Source organism: Artemia sp. Qi Xiang Cuo, chromosome 15, assembly GCF_049724085.1.
Source record: "Artemia sp. Qi Xiang Cuo chromosome 15, ASM4972408v1, whole genome shotgun sequence".
Lineage (NCBI taxonomy): Eukaryota > Metazoa > Arthropoda > Branchiopoda > Anostraca > Artemiidae > Artemia > Artemia sp. Qi Xiang Cuo.
The window spans coordinates 51,554,404-51,574,719 of NC_142808.1; the positions used below are offsets into that span (position 1 = coordinate 51,554,404).

General features: G+C 35.0%; 2 protein-coding genes across 2 annotated transcripts in view; both read left to right on the forward strand.

Annotated features, from left to right (window-relative positions):
* LOC148943826 (uncharacterized) overlaps positions 1-20,316 on the forward strand; it is a 606,774-nt gene that overhangs the window by 166,984 nt on the left and 419,474 nt on the right.
* The window catches only part of LOC148943828 (uncharacterized), a 29,776-nt gene continuing 16,349 nt past the window's right edge, over positions 6,890-20,316 (forward strand). Inside the window, exons 1-2 of the mRNA XM_089101708.1 lie at positions 6,890-6,967; positions 18,167-18,289. Of these exons, the coding sequence (XP_088957834.1) occupies positions 18,229-18,289 (61 nt within the window). The 5' untranslated portion in view covers positions 6,890-6,967; positions 18,167-18,228. The remainder of the gene's footprint in view (positions 6,968-18,166; positions 18,290-20,316) is intronic.

Here is a 20,316-nt window from a genome sequence, read left to right on the forward strand (position 1 = left end):
AGAAACTAATGAAAGAAGTTAAATTATTAGAGAAAAGTTCATTTCAAATATACCCCCAGATACCTCCCTGGGCTAACCACTACCCAGAAGTGAACCTTTTGTTTGCGCCAGCTATTAAAGCAGATCTTTCCCTTGCCTATGTAAAATCATTATTCCACGAATCTGAGTCTAAGAGATATAACCACCACCTCCCAATTTCTGTGGATGGCTCAAAAACGGAATCCAGGACTGCTTGTGGAGTCCACTTCCCATCTTTAGGTATAGCAGCTGCAGAAAGGCTCCAACATGATGTGAGTATCATGACAGCTGAAATAGCTGCCATCAACATGGCATTGGAAGCCATTATAAAGATGCCAAACCCTCCAAGAAACACCCCTCTTATAATTTATTCAGACTCAAAATTAGCCATTGCCTCAATATCACCAGAGCATTCAGACTACCCAGACAATGATACCTCCACCACTCTTGTACTATTGAACCAACTACTTAAACAAGGTATATCCACAAAATTCCAATGCATCCCAAGACATATGGGTATTAAAGGAAACCACAAGGCAGATGAAATACCTAAATCTGCCCTTCAATTTGAAATAATATCTGGAAGACCTATCCCAGTAAGAGATGTAAATTATTAGCGCCTAAAAATTTATCTAGCAAACCAACGTCCACCAAACTTTTCTCCATTTACATCCCGGAAAAACTCAAAGATGTACCACAGAATACGATCAAATGCTACTGGCCTTAATGGCCAAACTTATCACTATCAAAACACAACCATTCCAACAGTAATGAGCCCTCTTTGCCACCTATGCCAAACCTATGATGAGACCATCAACCATGGCCTTTTTGGTTGCCCTGTGGCAACTCTCAACCATAAAAAAGAATGGCTAACTTTATCTGCTATATTCAAGCGCCTTAAGCTAACCCCTAATAAGGACCAACTAAAACAAAGGAGACACTCTTCAACTGATGATGCCAAATTGTTCAAAGCTGAGTTTAACTGCCTAAATATAGGCGGCTTCATCAATGATGTATAAATTCTATTATTGAATAATAATAGTCCAATTTCTATATTTGATTTCCCAGGACACCCCTGACATTATCAGAAAATACAAAACGGTTTAATAGATTCATCCGAAGCCTATAATTGAAGAACAAGAAGATAAAGAAAAAGTTCAAGGAATATTTTCCAGTTACACAATTAAAAGCTAGTACTATTTGTTTATTCGAGTCAAGTGATTCATTCTTCTTCTATTTAACAGCAGGCGGGCTTTTCAGTATAACTACTTAGCCCTTTTCCTTTTGCTTCACTCTGTGGGCTACAGAGCTACTGGCTTGATTGCCTCATATTTATTAGATATATTCAGATATCTTTCAGCAGATCTTTCGACTCTAGGAGTTCAAATATAAGATGATAGATGTCGATTTCTATGCTCTGTGTGCAGGTACAGTTGGCTAGGCTCTTGGCTGATAGTGGGATTTTGTGGTGTTTGAAGTATTTTAACAGTTTACAAAGCAAGGCATGTTGTGCAGACGTCAGCATATTACATTCAAATAGGCAATGGTCAATTGTTTCATTATTCATATTACAATGCCTGCAAAGAGGGAATTGAACCACTTGAATTAGAAAGCTTATATGAGAATGCAAGGAAATTTAGTCCATTTGTTCCAGAACGAATTCTATGATAAATTTTAGAAAGATACTTATTGAGAAAGGGGAAAGGATAGGATTAATCTTATTAAAATTAATATCTGATAGCCTCCATCGGTAAATATCTCTAATTGGGATTGGTCTCCCACTTGGCTGGTCAATATTTATAGCATTTTTTGCTATTTCATCAACCTGATGATTACCACTCATGCCAGAGTGGCTAGGAATGTACTGAAAGTAAGTTTTTATGCCACTTGAAGCAAGATTATCAATAATACTGAGACAATAATAAGTGTCAATGTCCAACATATATTGAGGAGCTGAGGCCAGCAACTCAAGGCTTGATAAAGAGTCGGAATAGATGATAATATTATTCGAATTTTTAATCAAAGGTTGGTTTTGCTTAAGGTGTTCTAATGCCATGATTATGGCATTTAACTCAGCAGACATTATAGATAAATTATTAAATAATCTCTCCCATTGCAATTTTCAGGTGAGGAAGGAAAACACCACTTGCAACTTTCTCATCCATTTTTGACCCATCAACAAATATTTGGAAGTGATTTTTATAGGTAATTGTATTAAGTTCTGCAAATTTTTTCTGGACAAAAGCAATGGGGGTTAAATCTTTATTCCATTTTGAAAATTCAGTATTTATTATGCGAGATGACCAATTCCATGGAGGGAATTGGGGGAAAGTAGGTGCAATAGACTTTGCTGGTACAGGGAACTTCTTTTGAATATTGGCATACTCATTTGCAATACCTCTATACATGGCTGGATTTCTTAACCAATTATGTAATGTGTGTGAGCTATTTGATTCAATTTTTGTAAGATGTTTTATCAAGAGAAAGCTACGTCTCTCCCTTATTGTTGTTAATCCACTCTCCATAAGCAGAAACTTGGTGCTTGTGGGTTTCCTAAGACCAAATATGAGACGTATTATATCATTTTGTGTTGTTTCACTTTTTTGCATCTGGGTCTTTGCGCATGCACCATAGACAATGAGCCCATAGTCAATATGGGGTCTTATATGTGATTTATAAAACTGGAGTAAGGTTTTCTCCTTACAACCCCAGGGTGTGGAAAGAAGTCTTTTTAGTATATTTGCTTTTCTATAACATTTTTTATTGTCTTTGAAATGTGGAGCTGGAAATTAAGTTTTTGGTCAAGCATGAGACCTAGGTAATTAATATTATTATCTTCTGGAATAGTTGTTTTATTTAGAGTTAGTTTTGCATTAACATGGTTTCGCTTCCGGTGAAATTGGATTATTTTTGACTTGGTGGGTGCAATGGGTAAATCTGAATGTTGAGAGAATTTTTCAAACTGGAAAAGTGACTTTTGCAGATTTGACTGTGCTATCTGAAAGGTGTTGCCAGATGACCATAGCACCAGATCATCAGCATATTGTAGATTTGTGTGGGGTGGGTTCATGTCCCAGAGATATAGGACAAAAAGGAGGCAACTGAGGACTGCTCTCTGAGGTAGGCCTTTGGAAATTGTCTTTTGGGGTGAAGAGGCTGAACCAACACAAACAATGAAACTTTGCACTTCTATGAAGGATTTAATTAAGGATACTAGCTTAGGAGGTACTCCAAGGTTTGCAAGTTTATTTAAAAGGATTTGGTGGTTCATATTGTCATATGCTCCTTCAAAATCTAGGAAAGCTGCCACTAGGATATTATTTTTTGAGAGATTCATTTATTGCATTTGTTAGCAAAATGAAAGCATCTGTTGAGGAGTGGTATTTCCTGAATCCAGTTTGAGTGTGTGGGATCATGTTATTTTTCTCAACAAACCAGAGGAGTCTGTGATAAATCATTTTCTCCATGATTTTCCCCATCACAGGTGTAATCATGATGGGCCTATAAGACTCAGGGTTATCTTTTGGTTCATTTTTTTTTAGGATTGGTAGAAGGGACAAACATTTCCAAATATTGGAGAATATAGAAGATGCCCAAGCGTGATTATAACAATTTAGCAGTTCTTGTTTGTATGAAGGTGTGAGATTCTTTATCCATGTAGGGTGTATATTGCCATAGCTACTGCTAGTTTTGGACCTAATATGATGTATTGCATTATTCAATTCCTGGATTGAAAATGGATTAGTTATGTACTCGGATCCTGGGCGTGGTTGGTAACTAGGGTTCATAGGAATTGTGGACAGTTTGCTTTGATTATTTGATGTTAGCTTATTAACAAAACGAGTTGTAAATATGTTAGCCTTTTCATTATCATTGTCATAATGGGTATTATTATGTATAAGCTCATACAGGAGTGGGTTGGGAGAAGTCTTTTTACCACATATGTGGCTTATGAATTTATGTATAATTGGCTCATTTGTTTCTATGGAGAGATTATTTGCAAAATTATTACAGTATTTATATTTAGCATCTATTATAGTCCTTTTTAGATTAGATTCTGCTTGTAATTTTTTTAAATATGTAGTAGGTGTTGGTTTTTTCATGAATTCTGTCCTAGCTGCATTTTTTATCCTCCATTTATTTAGGCACTCATTTGTCCACCATGTTTTAGGAATTTGTTTAGGGAATGTTTTCTTAGGTGTTGTCCTGGGGATAGCATGATTAGCTGTATTTATTAGTAAAGATGTCAACGCTTCAGCATGTGTGTCAACTGTTGTGTTAGAAATGCATGAACTTTGGGTGAAACTTGTAATTTCATCATTTAGCTTATTTTGGAAAATAGACCAATTTGCTTTAGTGTTGATATATTTGGATGTATGAGATAAAGTTTCAGCAGGTTCATTTAGGGAGCAAACTATAGCAAAGTGGTCTGTACATAGACTATCAATTTTATTTATGTAAATTTTGTTCAAAAAATTTAAAGACACAATTTGTAGGTCAATTGTGGAGAAATTGCCACTTTTGGGGTTGAAATAGGTATTCAGGTTTGGAGGGGTAGCAACAACTAATTCATTATTATTTGAAGTCATATGCTCAATAAATTTACCAGCTTTATTTGCTGGTTTATTCCCCCACAAAAGGCTGTGGGCATTGAAATCATCACAAATACTGATATTTTTTAACATATTAGAATTATTTATATAATTAAAGAAATCCTTGGCATCTGTAGTTTGGCCATTAGGGTTATAAAAGCTTATTATGTAGGTTTTTAAATTATTCAGCCAAACACTTATACCAATTACATGAACATCATTTTCAAAATCTGGAAAATTGATGCCACAAAATTTTATATTATTATTAACTAATAAAGCTACACCACCTCCTGTTCTCTCTGAAGATCTATCCTTTCTCAGGATAGTATATTTCCGAGACTTTAGTTGTTGATTTTGGGTTAAATGAGTTTCCTGGAGGAAAGCAATATTAATGGAATTATTATTCATAAATGATATTAGTTCATTTAGCTTATTTTCTGTGAGTGATCTTAAATTCCATTGGAGTATTGATAAATGTTGTGTTGTTGATTTATTCTTCATGTGACTGTGTATCAATGTTCAGCTTTGTTAACAGTAAAGCAAGATCTTTTTTTGCTTGAATGAGCATATCATCTGGGATGTAGATTTTTGCCAATTCTGCAATAATTTTTGTTTTCTGTAGTTGATGTATGTTCATGGCCTGAACTGCATTACAGTTTAGAATGAATAAGCAAATATTTGGGGATTGCATTTTTGGTAGTGCATCCTGTTTGTTGGTTAAGGGATTGATTCCTGGTAGTGTTTCTGGTTTGTTTCTTCTTGGGAGGGATGGCCAGGCTGGCCTCATCTCACCGGACAAGGAAGCTTGTTGGCTTGGTGATTCCTTCTGATAGGGAATTATCTAGGGGGCTTAGAAGATGGTGTTTTATATGGGGTACTTGATGCATTGGGGGCATTTGACTTGGGGGGTTTTGGTTGGTTTCATTACAGGCTTTATTTGGTATCGTTGGGCAGTATTTGCTTCAATTGCTGCAAAGGGGTATGGGATGGCCTTCTCTGTTGATATTTGAAGTGTTAGAGCTCTTTTCTTGTATGCAGGGCATAATGATTTATTTGTAGATTCATGTGGGCCTTTGCAATTGATGCATGTAGGCTGGGTGTTGTTGCAAGTTGTCAGCTCTTTAGGATGGAAAGATTTACAATTACTACACTCTTGGAGAATTTCATTGCATTTGTTTGTTGTGTGTCCCAGTTTGAAACACTTCTGACACTGAATAGGCTTAGGTTTGTATTCCTTGTGTGGTTTGATTTGCCCAAATAGGAATAATTTTTCTGGGATATTAATTTTATCCTTCAGTGTGAATAAGAAGGATCTACTAGTTTTTAGGCCATTAGAGTTGGGTTTTCCAAGTTGGGTAACATCCTCAACTGGGATTGTGTTTCCAGCCCTATCTGAAAGGCCTTCTTTTAACTCCTGAGTAGATATCTCTGGGGGAACATTGTAAACTACTATTTTTGTTGGTGATTGTTTTGGGTTCCAATTAGATGCAATAATTGGGTTATTCAGAAGGGATTTAAGGTTAATTATTGTATCTGCTCATTTCTGATCTTCTACAGCTATTAGCAGAGATCCATCACGGTTAATGTTAAGAGAGAACATTGATTTTAGCAATTTAAAAATTGCAACTCTTATTGCAGTGATCATTTTTATTTCAAAGGGGGTAGTGGGAGTAATTTTAAGGTATATTCCTAAGTTTTTGGAGGGAGGATCTTGGGCAGGGAGAGGGGAAATGCTTTTAATTGGGGAGATTTTTTTCATTTTTTTATAACTTATAGATAGGACATCTTGAAACCCATTATCATCTATGGTTACATTAGCCCCTACACTTATCATTGTCCTATTCTCCGCATTGGAGCTATCATTAGAACTTTGAGATAGTGTGCTTGACCAGCCAGGATGGGTATCTTTCACTATGACACTTTCACTGGAATTTGATTTGGGATCTGGGGGGACCTTTTTTTTTTTGAGGACTTATAATCATTGCCTATTGGAAAAAGCATTAAAAACAAAAAAAAAACTAAAAAAAGAAGGGAAAATGTATTATATCAAACCGTCTGCACTATACTATGGGGGAAGATAAACACCACAGTATAGCCCTGAGGATGTCTTGAGCAGAATTGGTTTGGTACAACTGCTGATTAGAATAGATAATAATCACAAGAAAATATATTTCGATTTTCTTAAAAGGTTGCTGCTGCTGCTAGCACATTCGGGAGCACATTCCCAGATTCATCTGGGAGTAAAATTCTAGCTAAGGAGCTTCTTCCTATCTCGAAAATTAGTTGATTTAGGCTAGCAGGCCAAAACTTTCAGATGTGAATCCAGGAACATACTCTGGGAAGATATTGCCAAGCTGGTAAATATTTTGCTGTTCACATTATTGAGTTATAAATGCTCTTTCTAAATATAATAATCACTTTTTCATTAAATGATTTTAACCCCAACCCAATAGGCCTATATACCAATTCAGGGTATGTTAAATTTTTTGTTGCTCACATTATTGACTTATGAATAAAGTAAACATACCACTCAATGCCTTTTTTATGCTCTTTCCAGATATAATAATTATTTTTGCTGGAAATGAATTTTAACACCACCCCTATATATACCAATTCAGTGTATATATTTGCACATTAGGGGGGTAGGGAGTTCAAACTTACCTCTCATTTACATTAGAAATAAAAAATTTTAAAATTTACAATTCTGCCCATTGGTAAGGAGACATGTTAAGAAAACAATTCTTACTTTAAAATATGTGTAATGATCCTAGTTAACATATTATCCAAGGGGAGAACCTTTATCCTTAGCCTAAATCTTTCCTCTTTTTTTCCAACTTAAAAGAAATAAATTTTTATATTTGCCATGCTTTGAATGCAATGTGTAAATCTTTTGAAATTGTTGCTATAAATTGTTTTTATAGATGGTATTCATCCCAGTTGTTGTTAATTCTGTTTTTTTTTTAATTATACGTAAAGCAGTGGCAAAAATTCAAAATATTGCTATAAACACACATACATACAGTTTGGTAAATTTTTTGCTATTCATATTATTGACTTATGAATAAAGTAAACATACCACTCAATGCCTTTTTTTATGCTCTTTCCAAATATAATAATCATTTTCATTAGAAATTAATTTTACCCCACCACTATTTATACCAATTCAGGGTATATATTTGCACATTAGGGGGTAGAGGTAAATTTTATTTCTGATGTAAATGAGAGGTAAGTTTAAACTTTACCCCCACCCCCTAATGTGTAAATATATACCCTGAATTGGTGTATATAGGGATGGGGGGTAAAATTCATTTTCAACAAAAATGATTATTGCATTTGGAAAGAGCATAAAAAAGGCATTGAGTGGTATGTTTACTTTATTTGTAAGTCAATAATATGAATAACAAAAAATTTACCAACAGTTTTTTAAAAAATTCAAGAATTTCTTAAAACCTACTAACAGAGTATATATCCCCACCCCCTAATGTACAAATATATAAACCAAATTGCATTCTGAACCTAAATATAACCAAATGAACTGTACCCCAACCCCTAAATATATCCAAATCAGGGTATATATTTGCACATCAGGGGGGTGGGGGTATATACTCTGTTAATATATAGATTTTATGAGATTCATGAGTTTAAAAAAAAAAAAACTATATATATATGTATGTTTCTAGAAATATTTTGTATTTTCACCACTGCTTTACCTATCATTAAAAAAACAGAATTAACAACTGGGATGAACACTATCCATAAAAATCAGTTTATAGCATCAATTTCAAAAGATTTGCAAATTGTCTTCAAAGCAAAGCGAAAATAAAAATTTCTTTTTTTTTAGCTAGAAAAAGAAGAAAGATTTGAGGATAAGGGTTCTCCTCTTGAATAATATGTTAACTAGGATCATTATACATATTTTAAAGTAAGAATTGTTTTCTTAACATGTCTCCTTATCAATGGGCAGAATTGTAAATTTATACCATAAAATTCACCCCCCCCCCTAATGTGCAAATATATATCTGAATTGCTATATATAAAAGTGGGGAAAAAAATTAATTTACAGCAAAAATGATTATTACAATTAGAAAGAGCATAAAAAAAGGCATCAAGTGGTATGTTTACTTTATTTGTAAGTCAATAACATGAACAACAAAAAAATTTACCCAGGGTATATATTTGCATGTTAGGGGGAGGAGTTGGGAGTTAGTTTTTGATGCAAATTGGAGATAAGTTTAAAATTTACCCCTCCCCCCCCCCTAATGTTGAAATATATACCCTGGATTGGTATCCTAGGCTATGTATAGGAGCAGGAATAAAATTGGTTTGCAGCAAAACTGATTATTGTTTTTGGAAAGAGCATAAAAAAGGCATTTAGTGGTTTGTACTTTTATAATTCAATGCCCTATAGAGAGAGAAGGAGCAGAGTTAGATATTTCAAAATATCTTCAAGGGAGATTAACTAGTCTTTAGAACTAAGTTAACTAGGATTTTTTAGAATCTGATTACAGTTCTGAACTTCTCAGTCATATAACTCAAATGATTTTGAAAATAGAGAAAGCAGTAAAATTCTACTTTAGCCACATTTGGCTATCTTGGAAAGAGGTTAGGTTAGGAAAAGGAAACTTTCAGGGATGGGTCTACTGGCTAAAGTATGTCCTGGGAAGGTATTTTGAAGTACCCATCTCCACTTCTTCTCCCTCTAGAGGGTCCTGACCTTTGATGACCTTTAAAAATCTATGTTATAAAAGTGAAACCTTGCAAAATAGATCAATTATTTCAATTCAATTGGGTTTTATTAAAACAAATAGAAATAAATAAACATATTGAGTCCTTTCAAAAAATAGTGATTCCTCCTAATCATGCTTTATGACTCTTGCTTTACTCTTCAACACAACCATATCCCTCATCAATACAATTTATTGTCTAAGAGATTGCCCCCCCTTCCTCCCCAAAAGCACAGCTACCTTAACCTTACAAAATAATAATAAATAAATAAAAAACAAACCAATATAATAATGATAATAAATAAAAAAAATGTCAATTATTAATTAACTTTTATAAAAGACCCAAGGGAGCTCCTACATCTCAGCACATTTGTGCATACCACATCCAGTGCAAAATCCAACTGTACTGTAGGTATTTGTCTCACCAAAAGGTTTGAGGCAGATCTCATGTTTCTAGGATATTGTTTTAATACCAACTGGAATAGACTGTGGATTGCTGGTGGAAGTAATTTAAACAAAAATTTGAAAACAGTAACTGAGCATGATAAATGATAAAGTGATTCATGGGAAAGAAAATTGTCCATCTATCTAATTATTTTCTGGGCATGTTTGTGGATTGAATCAAGCCTTTTGAGGTGGGATGTAAATGTTGAATGCCAAATTGATGCACAATACTGCAGATGAAGCTTGATAAGTCCAATTTAAAGTAGACAAAGGGTTTTTTGAGGGAATGTGTGTTTAAGTTTCCTGATAATCCCAAGATTATGGGAGAGCTTCAGCTCCACAGCATTGATGTGATGTACAAAGGATAAGTTTTTGTCAAGGAGTACACCTAGGTACCTGGCATAGCCAGCTTTGGTTTTCTGATCATTTCTCAAGAAGTGGTTATTCCCAATACTTCTGGGTAAAAAGTTCCAGTCTGTGAGGAGAAGAGAACACAAGATTTGTCAACATTTATTACGAATCAATTGGCGTCCATCCAAATGTGTGTTTCTTCTAAGATGACCTCAAGTTTACTCTGGAGTGCTGACATGTCAGTGTTGCAGGAGGCCATTGTAGTGTCATCTGCAAATGCCACAAGTTCATCCAATTCATTGTTGTTGCTCAAAATTTCTAGGTTGCAACATAATTTGCAGCACTGTGAAGTTCTAGAGTTAGGGTTCACAATGCAACGTAGGTCATTCACATGAACTAGGAATAACAGTTGGCCTAAAATTGAGCCTTGCAGCACACTTAAGTTGACAATGGTGTCACTCAACATATCTTCTCCTATATGAACACATTGGCTACTAAGGTAAAACCAGATAGCCTTTCCTCTAACTCCAATGTGCTCTAGTTTACCTAATAGAATCCCATGATCTATACTGTTGAATGCTTTTTTTTATGTCAAGCAAAATAGCAGCTGGCACCAGTCCCAGGGCAAGTGCTTGATTAATGAATAGGCTTAGTGATGCCAGAGCATCTTTTGTTGAATGTTTCAGGTTTGAATCCAAATTGCTGTTGGTTAATAAATTCCTTAGCTTCCAGAAATGAGTAAAGTTGGTACTTCATAGGTTTTTCAAACACTTTGGAAAACACCAAAAGAATAGAGATGGGTCGAAAGTTAGACAGGTCATCCTGAGGGCCACCTTTTGTGGAGGGGAACTATTCTTGCCTTCTTGAGGAGTGATGTAAATACACCCGTCTCTAAGGAGAGGTTTACCAAATGTGTTAAAGGTTGTAGTATGGATGGCAAAACTGCTTTCAACACTTTAGTATGGATGTGGTCAAAACCAGACGCAGATGCTCCCCTCAAACCTTTGACAATCATTGAAATGTCTGTTGAAGGTACAGGAATGGGTGCCATTGACTTGACACACACAGGACCCAAAAAGTCCTTGTAGGACATTCTGGGGGTAGCACTTGTTAGCCGGTTTTTCTCCATTTTTGGCAAAGAAGGTAAAAAGAGCTTTTGCAACTTGTGCTGGTTCAGTCAAGGTTTCCCCATCAACTGTAATTCTGGATGGTAGTACAGGCTGTTGGTGGTTTGGTTGTAACACTGAATTAACTGTCTTCCACTCTTTCCTTCCATCCTTCCCACTTTTGGCTAGCCTTTGATTAAAATAGCCTTTGATTTTAGCTTTTCTGAGAACTGACCATAGGCATTTCTTATAAATTTCATAGGTCTACAGGCTAGCTACACTTAGTAGATTACAATATTCTGCCCAAAGATTATTCTTTATTGATACACCTGAGTAATACTCAGCTGATCACCATCTGCAATTCCAAGCTTAGACTGAAAAAATGTCACAACAGTTTGTTGAAGATTATCTGCTTCTTGTAGAGCTTCAACACCATGAATAAGAATGTGGTTTATTTGAGTGTACATCTCTGATTGCAGGGCAGTAGTCTTGACATGAACTAGCTCAGTCCTTAGCAGTTTATTCTCTGCTCTCAGTACTTTATTTTCATTTTGAAGCTTTGAAATCAAATTTTGAAGCTTGTCCATACTGCAGTCAAAATGGCCTTTCATCACTGACATATTACTACCAGTTAATAATGTTCTGCCTAAATTGAACTAGAAAGGCATTGAGCTAGACTTACATGCAAGGGCCTCTTTTATGTAATAAGTCAGTTATCACTCAGGACCCACTTTTATATGAGCCGTTCTGGCTAAGTGGACGCGCGCTGGGCTGAGAATCCGTGAATTCGGGTTCGTTCCCTGGTGTGGTCAGTTTCTTAGTTTGGGACGCGGGTCAGTGGTGTGACCCTGTAAGCTTAGCCAGAGTCAATCCAGCTCTAAATGGGTACCTGGAGAAATCTGGGGAAGGTAAAACAGGAAGGGTTTGCGAAAGCATAGGTTGGCTGGCCCCCAGCCCCTCATTGCACTTCCTGGCTGAAGGGCCACGAAACGGAGATCAGCACCGCCGGTTTGGACCTTAAGGGTCTAGTGCCGCATCCTTTACCTTTACCTTTACCCACTTCCGTCAAAATGCAAATTCTCAAAAAAAACAAAAAAAACAGCCTGCAGTATCCTTTCAATATAACACTGCATCACTGCAAATTTCACAGTTTCTAAGAGTAATTTTTATCACCAGACAACTTCAGATTAGAATGTTATTTTGTTCTTTAAGAAATAGCTTTTGAATAAGCTATTAATTAAAAAAACTTTTTCCACAAAATAAGTTTTTCAAATAATTGTAAAGAACTCCATTAAACAAAAAATGAGCAAAAATAAAATAAAATAATCTACCAAGCGTGAAACCACCACAAATCAGCATCAATAAATAAATGAAACCCAAAATGATCAGAAAATACAATAGATAACCAAGTCAAATTCAAAACAATCCGAAATTAGCATCAGTTGTGTGCAAAACCCCTATTCCTAGCCAAGGCTAGAACAAAATTTGCACTTTACTGAAAAAATACAAATGAATGTGCATTGTCAGTTTAATATACATAGGCCTATACTGTCATTTAGTAATCAAAATGTTAATATTACTTGATTTGTTAAATTTATAAAAGTAAAAACACTTATATTTTTTTCAGTAAAGTGCAAATTTTGTTCTGGCCTTGGGAAGGCATAGGGGTTTTGTGCCCAACTTATGTTAATTTCTGCTCGTTTTGAGTTTGACTCCGCTATTTATTGTAATTTCTGTTTGTTTGGGTTTCAATTATTTATCAATGCTGATTTGTGGTAGTTTCACACTTGGTAGATTATTTGATTTTATTTTTGCTCATTTTTTGTTTAATGGAGTTCTTTACTTTTCTTTGAAAAACTTATTTTGTGGAAATAAAAATTGTTTAATTAATTTCTGTTTGTTTTATATTGACATAGTCTTTTCAGGGAAAAAGAAAATAAGACTTTAAATCTTTTCATTTTTTAAGACTTTATAGTTTGGCCTTCTATTTGTATGCTGGAGACAAATTTTCAGCAATTTTTAACAACATACACCCTTTTAAAAATCTGGAAACAAATAGTACTGTTAAATTTAGTTTCATACCTCCTCTAGTTGACCTGAAATGGAAAACTTGATACCATTGGCCAAAAAAATCTGTTTACTTTCTTTGATAGCTTGGATACACTTAGGCTATTTTGATTTAGTTAAATTATAAGAGCAGAAGTAGCCCCGAAAGTTTGAACATAATAACCTCAATCGTTCTTGGGATACTGTTGAGATGCCTTATTAGGAATTAGTAATATTGCAGTGCATTTTGATTTAACCTTAACGCAACATTTAGTTTTTAATCATAATGGGCAAATGGGAGGGTGGAAGTGGAAGGTGGATTAGTTTTCCTTCAATCACTTTCAACTATTAAAAAGGGCATCAGCCCTTTCTATTTTCAATTGAATAAGCCCCTTTCAAAGTTACCACAACAACTCCTTTGATATGAAGCGCCCTGGTCTAAACAACAACAGCAACAAAAAATATCACTAATCACTTTGGACTATTAAAAATGGTATTAGCCCTTTCAATTTCAAATCAAATGAGCCCTTTTTCAAGTTTCTACGACAAATAAAAACCTTATATGTCCCCAGGGCATAACTTAAAACCCTTGCCCTGAGGGTTGTGGGGGAGTGTCCACCTCAAAAACATATTTTTTATCTGGAAATCAACTGTGCTGAACAAAATGGCTATCTCAAAATTTTTATTGGATGTGTTTGGGGGAATGATGGGCGTGGGGGGGGGGCGGCTAGTTGCCCTCCAATCACTCGACTATTAAAAAGGGCACTAGCTCTTTGAATGTCCAATCAAATGAGCTGTTTTTGAAGTTTCTATGACAACGCCTTCTATAAAAACCTTATATGCCCCCAGGGCATAACTTATAATCCTTGCCCTAAGGGCTGTGGGGGGGGGGGTTCATCGTCAAAGACCTAATTTCCAGAACTTAAAACTACGTTGAATAAAATGGCTATCTCAAAGGTTTGATTAGATCTGTTTGGGGAAAAGGTGGGCATGAGAGGTGGGTTAGTTGCCCTCTAATCACTTTCGACTATTTAAAACGGCACTAGCCCTTTGAATTTCCAATCGAATGAGCCTTTTTAAAGTTTCTACGGCAATGCCTTCTATAAAAAACCTTATAGGCTATGCCCCCAGGGCATAACTTACAACTCTTGCCCTAAGGGCTTGCCCTAAGGGGGACTGTCCTCAAAAACATACATTCTATCTGGAAATCAACTACGCTGAACAAAATGGCTATCTCAAACTTTCGATTGGATGTGTTTCGGGAAATGGTGGGCTTGGAAGGGGTGTTAGTCAACTTCCAATCACTTTCGACTATTTAAAAGGGCACAAGCCACTCCAATTTCCAATTGAATGATTGCTCTTCGAAGTTTCTACAACAACTTCTTCAATACAAAGTACCCTGCTCTAAAGGAAAAAATTAATAAATAATACACTGTGCCAACATCGTTCTTATATGCCCCCAGGGCATAACATAAAACCTTTGCCCTAAGGGGGACTGTCCTCAAAAACATATTTTCTATCTGGAAATCAACTATGCTGAAAAAATGGCTATCTCAAAATTTTGATTGAATGTGTTTCGGGAAATGGTGGGCGTGGAAGGGGTGTTAGTCAACTTCCAATCACTTTCGACTATTAAAAAGGGCACAAGCCACTCCAATTTCCAATTGAATGAGTGCTTTTCGAAGTTTCTACGACAACTTCTTCAATACAAAATGCCCTGCTCTAAAGGCAAAAATTAATGAATAATACATTGTGCCAACATCATTCTTATATGCCCCCAGGGCATAACTTAAAACCCTTGCCCTGAGGATTGTGGGGGAGTGTCCTCCTCTTTACTTATTCCCGGGGCATAACTTACAACCCTTGCACTGAGGGCTCTGAGGGGGTTATTATTCTAAAAGACCTAATTTCTAGAATGTTCAACGTTGAACCAGATGGATATCTCAAAATTTTGATTGGATGTGTTTTGGAAAATGATGGGCGTGAGAGGGGCTTTAGTCGCTATCCAATCACTTTGAACTATAAAAAAAGGCACTAGCCCTTTTAATTTCCAATTGAATGAGCTCTTTTGAAGTTTCTACAACAGCACTTTCAATAAAAACTTTATGCCCCAGGGCATAACTTTGTTAGGGTTTTGAGGGGGTTATCATCCTAAAAGACCTTATTTCTAGAACTTTCAACTACTTTAAACAAAATGGATATCTCAAAATTTTCATTCGATGTGTTTGGGAAAATGGTGGGTGTGAGAGGGGCGTTAGTCGCTATCCAATCCCTTTCAACTATTAAAAAAGGCACTAGCCCTTTCAATTTCCTATTGAATGAGCCCTTTTGAAGTTTCTACAACAGCGCTTTCAATAAAAACTTTATATGCCCCCAGGGCATAACTTACAACCCTTGCCCTGAGGGCTGTGGGGGGAGGGGTTGTCATCCTTAAAGACCTAATTTCCAAATCTTTCAACTACGTTGAATAAAATGGCTATCTAAAAATTTTGATTGGATGTGTTTGGGGGAAAGGTGGGCGTGGGGGGGGGGTGTTAGTTGCCCTCAAATCACTTTCGACTATGAAAAAGCGTACTAGCCCTTTGAATTTCAAATCGAATGAGCCCTTTTTCAACTTTCTACAACAAAGATTTCAATAAAAACCCTGTATGCCCCCAGGGCATAACTTATAATCCTTGCCCTGAGGGTTGTAGGGGAGTGTCCTCCTCAAAAATATGTTTTCTATCGGGAAATTAACTACACTGAACAAAATGGCTATCTCAAAATTGCTATTGGATTTGTTTGGCAGAATAATGGGTGTGGGGGGGGGGTGGTTAGTCACCTTCCAATCACTTTCGACTATTAAAAAGGGGACTAGCCCTTTGAATCTCTAATCAAATGAGCTTTTTTTGAAGTTTCTACGACAATGCCTTCTTTAAGAACCTTATATGCCCCCAGGGCATAACTCCAAAACCCTTGCCCTGAGGGGTTTTGGGAGTGTCCTCCTCAAAAAAATATTTTCTATCTGGAATTCAACTATGCTGAACAAAATGGCTATCTCAAAATTTTTATTGGATGTGTTTAGGGAATATTGGGCGGGGGGGAGGGGCAAGTTGCCCTCCAATCACTTTCGACTATTAAAACGCGCACTAGCCCTTTGAATTTCCAATCGAATGAGCCTTTTTTGAAGTTTCTACGAAAACGCCTTCTATAAGAACCTTATATGCCCCCAGGGCATAACTTAAACCCTTGCCCTGAGGGTTGTGAGGGAGTGCCTCCTCTAAACATATTTTCTATATGAAAATCAACTACGCTGAACAAAATGGCTATCTAAAAATTTTGATTAGATGTGTTTTGGTGAATGGTGGGCGTAAGGGGGAGCCTAGTTGCCCTCCAGTCACTTTTGGCTATTAAAGAGGGCAATAGCCAATCCAATTTCCAATCGAATGAGCCCTTTACGAAGTTTCTACGACGACTCCTTTGATACGAAGTGCCCGGGTATGAAGAAAAAACAAAAAAAAACACATTGTGCCCACATCATTCTTTACTTAGGCAGCGCTAGCGTGCTGCCTATGATTCAGTTAAAAACAGTGCTTTGTATCAGAAATGATTCTGATGAAAAGAGATCTTCTGCTTAAATGAAGTACAACAAAATTGTTTTCAGCTTAACAACTTTGCTCAATCCCAATTTATACGGGTTTAAAGATATGCAAGTACATTTCCTGAATTTTGAAAAAAAAAACATTGATTGGGCTTAAAATTCTACTCAAATAACAGGAATAGCATTTTCAGAATTAAAGCGAGAGAAAATGAAACTCGTAACTGAAAATTAAGCTAAAATGTTGTTTTGTCAAAATTTCAATAGGTAAGCCTCTAGACCTGTCATGTAGGCAAATTTCAGGACTTTCTAGCGAGAGGAGTAGATATAGGTACTTCAAATTACCTTCACAGAACATACTATAGCCTGTAGATCCATTCCTGAAAGTTTCATTTTCCTAACCTAACCCCTTTCCAAGATAGCCAAAAGTAGCTAAAGTAGAATTCTACTGAAAAAGCTCCTTAACTAGAGTTCTTACTGAAAACTTCTGAGAACTACTAGGGTTGGCTATAAAAATGTAGACTTTCTTATTTCCTGAATGTTAAGATAGCTACATTGTCCCTCTTATGCTTCAGGACTAATTGAGAGGGTAATCAAACAAGGGATTTTAATCATGTTATTAGACCACATCTAAATCGAATTGCTGGGCTTTCTCCAAGGAAGTAGCACTACAGATGCACTAGCTAGACTAAAGCATCTGATAAAACAAGACAGGCATACTCCAAGATTGGGTGTACAAATGAAACATAAGTTCTCAGACAATGAGATTTAGGACATTTAAATTTTTAAGAGAGTGGAGAGAAAATGCGGTAATTTAGCGTGTTAAGAGTATAACTGCTAAACGTCTTCCTGGGTTCTAGTTTAGACCATGAATTTTATTGGGAAAGTGTCACGTTTCAAAGCCTGTAGAAGCCTATATTATGTAGTGTACTGTAGAATTTTGTTCCAAAAACACCTGAAAATATAATGTTTTTAACCTTTCACAAATTTGTCCTCTTGAAAAAGAAAGAGAAAAAAAAGGCTCAATTTTCTTGTGCACAAAATTACCCAGCTATAAATCTCAGTTTTTTGGTTTTACTGTGAAATAAATTGAAATTGGGAATAAAAACCTTTAATTTATATACGCTTAGATAAAAAAAAGCTTTGAATTTAACTTCCTCTTCTATCAAAACGAAACCGTATTTCTAAATTTTATTTATTTATTTATTGCTTATTTTTAAAGTAGTTAAGTTTATGCTTGAGAGTGAATTAAAATAAAATTATTTTTACAGTGATTGAAATTAGCCATTGAATTCTTTTTATTTCTAGGAAAGCTCTGCTTCTAATTTCCTGGGTAAAACTTGTGTACAATTCTGTTTTTAGATTTCATTATGGACTCTCCTCAAATTACGGATATGGCTGAAGACATCACTGCTTCTGTTATTAAAAATGGTAAGTTATCCAAAGAAATTTTGGGAATATAAGGAAATCTGATTTGCTTTGGTAAATATTTTTTTTATCCTCTTGCGGAGATTTAGGGGGATGTGGAGGTATTGAGCTATCTCGCCAGCTTCTTCCAAACGACTCACTTCTATAAAGCTTTAGATTCTTGTGAGGAATTTTGTTTGTTTTTCATTTCCCCTCAGTTTTATTTATTTGATGAAAGTATTAAGACTCATTGAATGATAGGTTATACCTTTTGTTATTAATTTAGCTTCTTTTTTTTTTAGCTAATAATCAAATTACATAACATTTGACCGTAAATCCTACTATAAATGGGATATGTATTGTATTAAGTAGAAAACATAAAGGCCTAGCAAAAAAATGGATTTTTTCCTCCAATTTGAAGTGCTAATTTTACTTTTTTATCCCAATCTTAACCATGGCTTTAGCCCTTTTTTATTATCAAATTTGTTTTTCGAATTAATTTAAGCAAAACTTTTTTTTTTTTCTTTTTTTTTTTTTTTTTTTAAAAAATTTAAGGCTAAAGGTAATATTAGTATGGAATATATTACATTAATTTAACTTAATGTATGCCTATAAATCGGTAAATTACAACACAGTTATAAAAAGGTGGGTTTATTTTTTTTTTTTTTTTTTGAAGGTTTAGTTTTTTTATATTTTTATTATAAAATGTATTTTTATACGGATATAATTTTATTTTAATTTTTAAAGGGTATTGAAATGCTTGCCAGTAATAACGTAGAAGCCGCTAGATTTGGACCCTTGAAGATATATGATTATTTTTGCCAAAATTCCAACTACTTTTGTTAATGAGTAATATTAGTTTTATACAGGCAAAAGTAAACAGAATACAAAAATAGTAGCCAAGAAGATAAATAAGTTTCTCTATATTCAGAATCAGCCATTCACTGCATGCTTAAATTATCTACAGAACAGTTATTTTTATCAGCTTGATTCTCAAGTGGGATTTGAAGTGAGTAGTGAATTGTTTTTCAAGTTGTATGTACTAAGCGATATAACCATAAATAAACGAATAACTGCAGTAATATAACAAGTATTTCAAGCTTGAGTAGGGTTGCAACATGACTGAAAAATATCTTCTTTGGTACTATTTTAGACTTTGCATGTGTTTGAGAATTACATTTTAAAGTCTATAAAATCCTGTTTTGTAATTTTACTGTAGAATTTAGTCCAAAATCATGTAAAAAAACGGCTTTTTTTTTCTTTTTATAAATTACTTTCATAGAAAAAGATTGAGAAAATGAAATCTTTTCAATTTTCTTTTTCATTGATGAAAGAGTTTAATCCGCTACGAAACATGTTCCTGTGCCCTAGTTTAAGCTTTAGTTTTGAATGTAAAACTGTTGATTTTCTAGTGCAAGAAAATTTTCAATCTAAAAACCTCAAATTTTTAGTTTTTTTTCTGAAATTAATTTTAAATAAATATACAACCTGAAATTAATGTAATATTATATAAAAAATGTTTTTTTTAATACAGCACCCTCCCATTGGAACCCATACGCTTTTTTATTTTTTGGGAGGGGGGCGGGGGCTTAGCTGGTCTTTTGGCATTTCCAGTGCTGTATAATTGAAATCTAAAAAAAATATAAAATAAAAGGCAGAATCGTTCAGCCAGGGGGAGTCCCCTCTGCCCCCCTCCATATGGGTGCCCATGCACACTCTCTTTTCAAAAAAAAACAAAATTGGTCCTATTTCTATTTTTTTTTTATTTATTTATTTAAATTACGAATATGGGTAAATATATCCCGCTTTTTTGCGATCGAATGGTTGTTAAAGCTATAAAATTGGTGATTTTGCCACACGTAGCAAATAAAAGCTTAATTTCGTATACGTTGTTTTCGAGTTTGGGGATATTATCATTCTTTAAGCATAAATATTTACTCTCATTCTTTTATTTTTTGAGGCATGAAAAAAAAAAAAAAAAAAATTACCACCAAAGTAGATTTTGTTTTATGACAGCCAGAATTTTCATTTTAGAAAATTATTTAATTCTT